We start from the raw sequence: 10,353 nt of genomic DNA, 5'->3' as shown, positions 1-10,353 counted from the left end.
CTTCTAATTTCAAAAAATCGCATTATTTATGGTACTAAAAACATAACTTTTCACTCCGAGTCCAATTTTACTCCTGATCCTTCAGGAACTATCTGGTGAACAACTCCAGATCTAGTGAACTCAGTCTTTTAGGAGGCAAAAGTTGCTTATGCGGGAGAGAATGAAAATTATCTTTGAAGAAATACTTAAATATAAACATCTCTTTTCAAGAGGCTCTAGATAGATCAAATCTAGAGATTTTCAACCAACTGCCCACAAAAAAAAAATTCCTGTTTAACGAAAGGTGACTTTCAACCTCCTGGAACTAGTGCCTGTCTGCTCTGAAAATCACTGTTCTAATGGACAAGGCACAAATTTAAAATGTTCTGCTCTGCTTTGTTATTTATTTATTTATTTGGTAACTAGCCTGACTTGCCTTTCTCCTCCCCAAACACTTATGTTTTAGCAAAGATGACCTCGAAGAGCACATGATCCGTATACTCAGTTTTGCTGAGTGTTCTCGAGTTACATATAGAAAAAGAGCTAATAAATTTCTCTTTTTTACCAATGTACCTCATGCATATTTGTCCAGCTCCTGAAGAACCTGTACCCAAAGATTAAGGGCCCTGGCACAGTTTACTTTAAAAATTAACACTTCTGCTCCGTTCTCTGAGGCAAAAGTAGGGTTCAGTCTGAGCCAGGACACTTAAGAGCAAACCCCTACAAGACAAACGTTCAAAGAAAGACAGGGGTGTGTAGGACACGCTTAAGAGCTTTCTTTTCCACAAGGGCTTCTAGAATCCTTCACCAGCCTTAATTCCCGAGTTTGTCCCCTTTGCAAACTCCTGTTTGGCCTGTCTCGTAAACTCTTCCGGGCCTTGCCTTCTGAATTGTAAACGTCTTGCTCACAGACTGATTCATCCCCAGTCCCCAGCAGAGTGCTAGGCAAAAGAGGAGGCGTCCAAAAATGAATGAATGGGTTCGTGGAAGGGGGTGGGGGGGACGGGGGGAAAGGGCTAGGTTTCTACAGACACGACTAGGAAAAACACAAAGGTCACAAAACGCAACCGCAGAACTCAAGGCGGGCGAGACGCGCACTGCGAACGAGCTCCCGAGGCGTAGAGAAGAAACACACCCGCTCCCCACCCCGCCCCCAGCCTTGAGGCGAGAGGGGAAATAGAAGCGTTCGGGAAACCCGGAAGTGCCTGGTCACGCCTCGCGCATGCGTGCACCAGCTCAGCGGGCTCGGCAGCCAGTGAGAAAAGCCGAACCGGGCTCGCCAGCTCCGCAGCCCCGCCCTCGCGCATGCGCCGTGAGCCGACCTGCTCACGGGTGGGGCGGGGCAATTTTTTTTTTTAATTTTTTTCCTCCCCTTTCTTACTCCCGCCCCTCTTCTTCCCCCGCCTGCCACGTACTGGGCCCGACTTCTCGCTAGGCTCGGTGGGTCTGTGTGATTGGCCCGGGCCGCGCGAGGCGACGAGCAAGGTGCGGCGGCCTTAGAGGGCAAACGAGTGGGCCGTGGCCGTAGCCTGCCTGCGCCCGACGCCCGAGGCCCCGGCGGCGGCTTTTTTCCTCAGCCCGGTGCCTGGAGGTCGGCGGAGAGAGGCGGTAGAGGCTTCCTCAGCCCGCCGGTACGGCCGGAGTCGGGGGGTGCGGCCGCTCTGATGCGGTGGGCAGAGACACCCGGGGCCTGAGGGAAGGGCTGCTCGGCGCCGCCGGCTGAGGGAGACCGGGCGGGGGGCTCGTGGCGGTGGGAGGTGGGGAGGCGGCTCCCTTGGGAAGGGTCCCTCAGACGGCGTCTGGCGGGGCCGCCGCGGGCTGACGCGCTCGTTTGCTTCGCCCCCTCCCCTCCGAAGCGGCCGAGAGGCCGAGGAGAGAGCAGAGGGACTTCGTGGGGGGAGGGGGGTGTGGACCCGAGGGGGCTCTTCTGTTTAGCGCCCCTCCCCCCTCCTCTCTCTGAGGGGCTTGGGGCGGGGTGTGACGGGGTCGAGGGTCGGGGCTGAGGGGTGTTTGGCGGCGGGGTGGGGGCAAAGTTTGATCGGGATCCTCCCACGGAACCGAATCTCGTTCCTCTGGGCTGTGTCGAGAGGCCCAGTCAGAGCGCGGATGGTCGCGTAACTTTGGGAGAGTTGTTGGCTCCGGGACGCAGCCGCGGCGGAGCGTTCGCCAGCTGGAACTGCCGGACGCGCCCGAACCTGGCCGAAGTTAGATCGGGAGGGTTCCCCCGCGTCCCCGCCGCCTGGCCGGCACTGAAAGTGCTCACCCAGCCCCTGGTGGGATTCTGGTACCCGGCTTACTACACGCCCCTCCCCCTCCCCCCCCTCCGCCTTTGCAGTCTTTGCTCTCCGATCTACTAGGCTTGATGAGCTTTTCCTTATAGCGCCTTTCTCAAGGAAATTGCTCTCCTCGGGAGATGAGCTAAGGACCTTGATCATCCCCCCCCCCCCGCCCCACCCCGGCCCCCCAGCCCCAGAATTAGTTGGAACTGGGGTGGGGAGTTGGGGGGGAGTGGAAGGGGGTGGAGGGGTGGGGGTTATAGCTACTGGACCTAGACGCTGGTTCAGGTGATGGGCATGCTGTACGACCTTGGTCTTGTCACTTGCCGCTCTGGGACTGAGAACAGCGTTCCTTTCGGAGATGGTTTCCTAAGTTAGCGGCGGTGTCATTTCGGGATTTTAGAGGGAGTCCGGTGAAGGACGAGATGGGAGAAGAAAATGAAAGGATTGCACCAGCCGTCCCAGAAACTCTCGTTTTGTATCAGTCTCAGCTTTGAGTCTGAAGTTGGGGGTGGGGCAGGGAGGTGGTGTGTGTCTGTCTGTCTGTGAGACGGCGGGGTGGGGGTGCGGGGACAAGGGGGAGAGGATTCCCAGAATTCTCCTGTTCGGTAAAGAAGTTATGGGGACAGGTTTTCCCCCCGTGGCGTCAATTTTTGTGTACTTTCTGGTTTGTCTTCCTTGTTGTGCGCTAAGGACATGACTGCACAAACTGGGGCCAGCCTGGGGAGGGGCAACCTGGTTCCTGGCCGCTGGGAGCTTCTTCTCACGGAGGAGAAATCCCAACGAATAAGTGAGTTTGTAGGCAAGCTTGGGGATATGAAAATAAAAGAGATGTAGGTGTTCACCAGATTCACTGGAACCCATGAACGGTCTTCCCATGATCCAGAGGGACTTGCAGTCAGAGGCGTTGTTGGGAGTTTCCTTGATGAGCAGGTCTACCATGGGGATCACTTCTAGGTATATAAGGAGAACTGTGAATGTGTGACTTAGGAACCGCCACCATCTTACAGCTTTCTTCTCGAAGTCCTTTTTGCCAGAACTGTATTATTCTTCATCTTCTGTGCAGAGAACAAACAGGCCTTCTAATTCCTACTTAGGCACTAGGTGATGTGCTGCTGGGAATAGATAATACCTTGCTGAAGTTCAGCCCTTGCCCCAAACCACATTATTGCTGGTTTGTACATCCTGTACATAGGAGAAGGGACACACATTGATTTACTGAAGTTCTTTATTATCTTGACGTTTGGCTGAAGTAATCATATCTCAGAACTTGTCACTATGGGCACTAAGTGAATGTTTCCTAGATGACAAAGGCAGGTTTAGCTATGATGTTTAATGAGTTTCAGTTAAGCTCGGGACTTTCTGGGGAAATGGGCAGTGTTGGGGATGGGGGGGGGGGAGTTTTCTCCCCACAGTGTGGATCTAACAGTTTGGTGCTCAGACTTGGTAACAGTGATTAGGGCTGCCAGGGATATACCCTTGTAGCTCTGGGACTTGAACTCTGGGCCTTGGGCAGGCATGGCCTGTACTCCAGCCTTTTGAGCTCTCTTCTTGACTTAATTACTAAAAGTCCCTTGTGAGAATTGGCAGATTAAAATGAACTGTATTCTTAGTTTGTATTAAGACAAACTTGACATCCAAATCAGAAATCACTATTCATGTGTTCTGAACAACCGACTGTTAGATCAAGTATTTAATGCCTCATTTTAAGATAGGACTTTCAATAAAATATCTGTTCAGAGAGAATGATGAGAGGAGGAATGGAAACATCTATTTGTAAAATAGTTGGCAAGATGTAGAACACTTTCCTGAAGTTTGTGTCACTTGGGGGATGTAATTGTCTCCGGTACAGTTGTAGGGTGTCAGATATTTAAGGGATTGTTGTATTAATGAAATGAAATAATTTAGAACTTTGAGGGATTGATGGAGCAGGAACACACAGACAGTAATTGCGGACACAACACACACACATACACATGTGCGCGTGCCTGCAGGAACACTTTCATGTGCAGTAATTGTAGAACTGAATCTGGCTCAGTAGTAGAGCTTTACATGTGGGAGTTCCTTGGCTCCTGGATTCTATTCCTGTTACTACTGAAAAGATTAAGTAATTGTAGCAAAGTATGAACACCAAATGTGATGTTAATGCTCCTTTTAAGAAGAGAAAACAAAAAATTGCTGGTAATATACAGGACAAGATGGAAAGCAGGATGTGAGCAGTAGGAGATCATAGTGCATTTAAACAGTCCGAGAGGTCATTCACTTGGGGTGGAGGAGCAAGCAGTTGATAGTAAAGGATACTCAGTGGTTATAGATAATGTATTCAAGAACATCTTGGTTTTGAAGAGATAGGCCATGAGAAGAAAGAACCCAGTGTATTCCTATTTTTTTAAAACAATATTTAAATTAATAAGGACCTCAGACATTATTTTGAATTTTGTATGAAATTTATAAAGGGATAATCATACTGAATATCCTGAAGTAAGATTAAAACCTTGAAGGGAAAATTCTAAAAATTAGTATTTATTATCTCCTGACCACCATTTTAAAGTATTCAGTAAAATTGAAAAATAACCCATTTAGGACTGGAAAGGGCTGTTTCATGAAATATGTAGGAATAATATGGCAGTGTTAGAAAGCTCAGGAGGATACACTCATTTATCCTTTGTCCTTAAGTTGCCCAAATAGGAAAACTAGAGAAAATACTCATAAGGCCTTATTTTAGAGATAAAATTTTAAGACTTTAGTGTAGTGTTCCCATATACTTTAAGGTTCACTAACATTTAGACTTAAAAGTTAATGGAATTAGAGGTTAATATAGTTTTCAGTAAAAGGGCTGGAGCGATAGCACAGTGGTAGGGCGTTTGCCTTGTGTGCAGTCAGCCTGGCTGACCTGGGTTTGATTCCTCCGCCTCTCTCGGAGAGCCCAGCAAGCTGCCAAGAGTATCTCCCCTGCACGGCAAAGCTTCGCAAGCTCCCCGTGATGTATTCAATATGCCAAACACAGTAACAACAAGTCTCAAAATGGAGACGTTACTGGGCCCACTTGAGCAAATTGATGAACAACGGGAGGACAGTGACAGTGATAGGTTTCAGACTAACATCTATTTTTCCTTTTCATTTACCAAATATTGAATGATTACGCCTCATTAGCACCTTAGGGCTCTGTTTAACTTTCCTGTCTTCTTGTGGAAAGAACAATAAAAAAGAAAAATTTAAAGTCTGTTAGTGATAAATGTTTTGATGAAAAATGAAGTTGGATAAAGAAAGTTGACTGATGAGTCATATTAGTCAGGGAGAAACTCTGAGAGAGCAATTAGTATTTGATCAGGGATCTGAACCTTTTGAGAAGAGGTCTAGGACAGAGCAGCAAGTGCAAAGCCTTGAGTTGAGATAGAGAATGTAAAGTATGGGTGTGATAGGTTAGCCAGGAGGGAGCTAGGTAAGTAATGAGGTTCAGTATTTGGCCTGGGCCAGAGACCAGCTGATGACTTTATAGTTCTTACATTTACTAAGAGGGAGATAGGAATCCTTTGGAAATTTTCAGGCAGAGAAACATTGGATTTATGTAACTCAATTACTCTGATGTTTAGAGACTAGATTGAAAGTTGAGCAAAACTTAAGAGCAGGATGACAATTTAGGAGTCCTTTTCAGTAATCCAGGCTTGGATTATGATGCGATTTAAATCATGTTGATAGAGACAGAGGTGCTGAAATAATTTAATTCTCGAGATACTTTAAAGGTAATGATTTTAAATTAATTAGCAATGGTAGGTGCAAGGTGTGAGGAAAAGAGAAAAACCAAGGTTTATTATTTTTAATATTTTAATTTTAATTTTTGGCTGTGCTCTTTGAGTGTGCAGCTTCAAGAGGGGTTGCATATAGAGTGGTGAGGAAGAAGGGGAGATCACCTTGCCAGCCAGATCAGCTGAGTCAACCTTTGTCATCTGTGGGGTGACAGATGTTGCAGCCAGATGGCCCTCAGATTTCTAAGATTTTTTTAAATCTTAACTAGAAGGAAGAAATTGTCACAACTGAAATGAAGACAGATTTAGAGAATCAGATTTGTCTGAAGGGAGATAGGAGTTTGCCTTTAGACATGTTAAGTTAGAAATCTAAGTGATGGCAGATAAGTAATTTAGTATGTGGATGAGATAGAACTAGCTGTAAAATAATGAGACTGATTTTCTTATGAACATATGAAATTGCCTCTGTGAGAAGGAGAGATGGGGCAGGATGCCTGCCATCAGGGAAGATTGTGGGCAAGTTGCAGGCGTGAAACTGGGGGCATTGGTGTTGGGAAATGTACATTGGTGAAGGGATGGTTGTTGGAACATTGTATGACTGAAATCCACTCATGAACAACTTTGTAACTGTGGATCTCATGGTGATTCAATAAAAAAGCGGATGAAAACCCAAACAAACAAAAAGGAATCACCACTTTGAAGTAGTCAATCTTGTTTGTTTGGGGGTCACACATGGCTCTGTGCTCAGGGATGACACCTTTTGACTCAGGGGATCATAAGAAGTGTTGGGGACTGAACCAGGGTCAATTTACATGCAGAGCAAGCACTCTACCCACCCTGTCTCTCTGGCCCCAGAAATAGTTAATCTTTTATGAGGTCTAAAGCTTTTGATTTCAACTTTTTGTTGTTTGTTTTTTGTCTGGAAAGTAGAAAAGTTTATTGGAAAGTAGAGGAGAAAGTAAACGGAATGTGGGGAGGCTCTTAGTATAGGACTAAATTCTTCATTACAACTTTTAAAGAAGATGGTTTTGTAATTTTACTGCAATTTAATCATCAAAGCCATTTTGTCAGTCTTTTCTAGAGTTGTGTATATAAACCATCCTGGAGTCCACCATGAATGGACAGTTGGATCTAAGTGGGAAACTAATCATTAAAGCTCAACTTGGAGAGGATATTCGACGAATTCCCATTCACAATGAAGATATTACTTATGATGAATTAGTGCTAATGATGCAACGAGTATTCAGGGGCAAACTTCTGAGTAATGATGAAGTCACAATAAAGTATAAGGATGAAGGTAAGAGTGTTTCTGAAGATGGTCTTTTTTTGTATGTGGGAGATGGGCCACACCTGACAGTGCTCAGGGCTTACTTTTTGCTCTGTGCTCAGGGTTTACTGCTGGGAGTGCTTGGCAAATCATATCTGGTGCTGGGGAGCACTATCTCTACAGCACTGATGATAGTTTTTAAATCTGATTATATATTTTCTTGCCCAGTTTTCATTGAGTTATCTCCGAATAAAAATGTGTTTTTCTTCCAAAACGGTAATTGATTGCCCGCTTTCATTTGTGGGATTTTCATGTAGTTTCAATTTCTTATTTTTTTAAAATTTTATATTTTATTTTTATAAGGTTGTTTACAATATTTGATTACATTTAATATTCACGCACCACCACCATTACACCTTCCCACTACCATATTTCCATCCCGAACCCAAAACCCTGCCCCCAAAGTGGAACCAAAATAATTTATTTTGTATTGCTTATTATGATAATCCACTAAAAATGAGACAAAAAAGGTTTCTTAGAGGAAAGTGTGTGAAGATTGTTGTATTTCATCCAGGAGTCATTACACCCTTCTGTGAGATTAGTAACACGTTGTTAAAGGTTGAGCCTTATGTACGTATAACTGTATCTGTATAAATACATTTCCCTCTAAGATTGGTTGCCTTCTACTTTAAACCCCATCAAATTGTAGTGTATTGGTTGAGATGTTCAGGAATAGATTCACTCAATGGTGAGGTTCATCCTAGCGTGTGGAGGTGGTTGAGTTCTGGAGGGTTTCAGCTGCTGGGGCTGCCTACTTTGGGGCAGGGAGGGGAACTCACTGCCCTGCTGTGGGTTGCCCTGAATGAAAGAGCGGCGTGGTGCCTGCCGCGTGGCTGTGGTCTGTCATTTCATTTAGTTATAATTTCTTTTTGGTTCACACCCAGCATTGCACAGGGGTTGCTCCTGACTCATGCACTCGGGAATTATTTCAGCTCCATATTTTAGCTTTTTTTGGGTCACACCTGGCGATGCTCAGGGGTTACTCCTGGCTCAGTTCTCAGGAATCACACCTGGCAATGCTGAAGGGATCATATGGGATGCCAAATTACTGAAAGGAAATTTTTAAATGAGAGGACACTTCTGCAGATTTTTTGGTACAAACTTTATTCTTTGTCCATGCTTCCTTTTCTGCTTAAAACCTGTATGCACTTTTTTACCTGTGTGAAAAAAGAATTTTATGTTTAAGTATGGAAAAGATGGTTTAAAACAAAAACAAGTGGTTCTTTATTGCTATTATTTCAGAGTATGCAACAGTGGTCTGGAATTTTATAGCACACAGTGTCCCATAGAACACCATGCTATAAAATTATATTTAATTTATATTGAAGTTATATTGAGATAATACTATAATTTGTATATAAATTGACCACAGAACAATTTTATGGAGATGGATTTTGCATGACAACATTTTTGTTATACAACCAGTGAAATCATAGTAGTCGGTTATTTTTACTTCTCTTTAAACTTGTTTCCTTTGATGCAAACCTGTTTTCTTTGATAGCATATTTACTGAAATTGTGCATTATGTGGTTGCCACTACAATTCTTTAGCATTTTTTTTTTTGTCTTCAATCTTATTCCCATCCTCAAAAGCTTCAAAACTTGTTTGTATTTGGACTAGGAATGCGGACAAATAAAACGGGGATTTCTTTTTTTTTTTTTTTTAATTGAATCACTGTGGGCTGGAGCAATAGCACAGCGGTAGGGCGTTTGCCTTGCACGCAGCCAACATGGCCGACCCGAGTTCGATTCCTCCGCCCCTCTGGGAAAGCCCGGCAAGCTACCGAGAGTATCTCGCCCGCACAGCAGAGCCTGGCAAGCTCCCCGTGATGTATTTGATATGCCAAACACAGTAACAACAAGTCTCACGATGGTGACGTTACTGGGCTCGCTCGAACAAATCGATGAACAGCGGGAGGACTGTGAATCACTGTGAAATATACCTTTGCAAAGCTGTTCATGATTGGATTTCAGTCATACAGTATTCCAACACTAATCCTTCCTCCCTCCACTAGTGTACATTTTCCAGCACCAGTGCTCCCAAGTTCCCTCCCATCACCCTCCACCCTCTTACCCTCTGCCTTCCTCTATGGCAGGGGCTTTCTCGCTTTTTTCTCTCTGTCTCTGTCTCAGTCTCTGTCTCTCTCTCTCCTGCCTCCCCCACATTTTTGGGCATCACTTTACCATTGTTTTTAGATTCTTATTCCTTATCATTGATGACACTGTGCTATCTCAGTTTTCTTATCTATAGTAGCATCTTTTTTGTCTTTGTGTATTGATTTAAAATAATGCCAACTGTTTCAATATAACACTTTTAACATTTCAGTTGTTTTAACACTCACAAAATCATTCATGGACCCAGGCAGATGGAAGCTCTGGTATCTTCAGAATGTCTTAGAAGCTCACTTTGACATCGGGGCAGGTGCATAAAGATAGTAGAGGAACACTTGGGAGATTATATTCTTTTGACTTGGAAGTTAGTATATCACTTTTGCTCACATTAATAGCCTAGTCACATGACCCTGCTGATTGCAAGTGGGCTCGGAAATGTAGTCCCTGGTTGAGCATTCACTTTCCAACCAAGCTGACTTAATTTTTTTTTTTTTTGACTTTTAATCTTATGGGTGTAACTCCCCTTTCTCTTCTTTTTTTTTTTTTTTATAATTTATTTATTTATTGAATCACTGTGGGAAAAGTTACAGAGCTTTCGGGTTTAGGTCTCAGTCATGTAAATATCAAACACATTTCCCTTTACCAATACTTATTTTTAACCCCGAACCCCAATAGACCCCCACCTCCCCCCACCCTCCCAATTCTTGTGAGGCAGATGAGTTCTAGTTAATACTCTATCTACTTTGACTAGATAGATTGTTTCGATAGAAGATGCACAATTATTGTTTAGAGTTTACGACCCACCCCCCCACAATCAGATATGCTGAAACAGCGTTGCGAAATGATTTGCTTTCTACAACTTGGTTTAAGAATAAAATGATGTTGCGCGGCTGCAAGAGCGGCCGCGCGGTTTT

The 10,353-nt window shown here is 44.4% G+C and overlaps 1 protein-coding gene across 4 annotated transcripts in view; it reads left to right on the top strand.

Moving 5' to 3' along the window:
• Window positions 1–1,327: 1,327 nt before the first annotated feature.
• TFG (trafficking from ER to golgi regulator) overlaps window positions 1,328–10,353 on the top strand; it is a 30,493-nt gene continuing 21,467 nt past the window's right edge. The window contains exons 1-2 of one of the 4 annotated variants that reach the window (XM_056109113.1): window positions 1,328–1,610; window positions 7,073–7,298. In XM_056109113.1, the coding sequence (XP_055965088.1) occupies window positions 7,115–7,298 (184 nt within the window). In that variant the 5' untranslated portion in view covers window positions 1,328–1,610; window positions 7,073–7,114. The remainder of the gene's footprint in view (window positions 1,611–7,072; window positions 7,299–10,353) is intronic. The other 3 variants (XM_056109111.1, XM_056109112.1, XM_056109110.1) reach the window with 3 other exon arrangements.

The sequence above is a fragment of the Sorex fumeus genome, unplaced genomic scaffold, assembly GCF_029834395.1.
Source record: "Sorex fumeus unplaced genomic scaffold, SorFum_2.1 ptg000265l, whole genome shotgun sequence".
Classification (NCBI taxonomy): domain Eukaryota; kingdom Metazoa; phylum Chordata; class Mammalia; order Eulipotyphla; family Soricidae; genus Sorex; species Sorex fumeus.
This window is presented reverse-complemented; position numbering and strand designations above follow the sequence as displayed.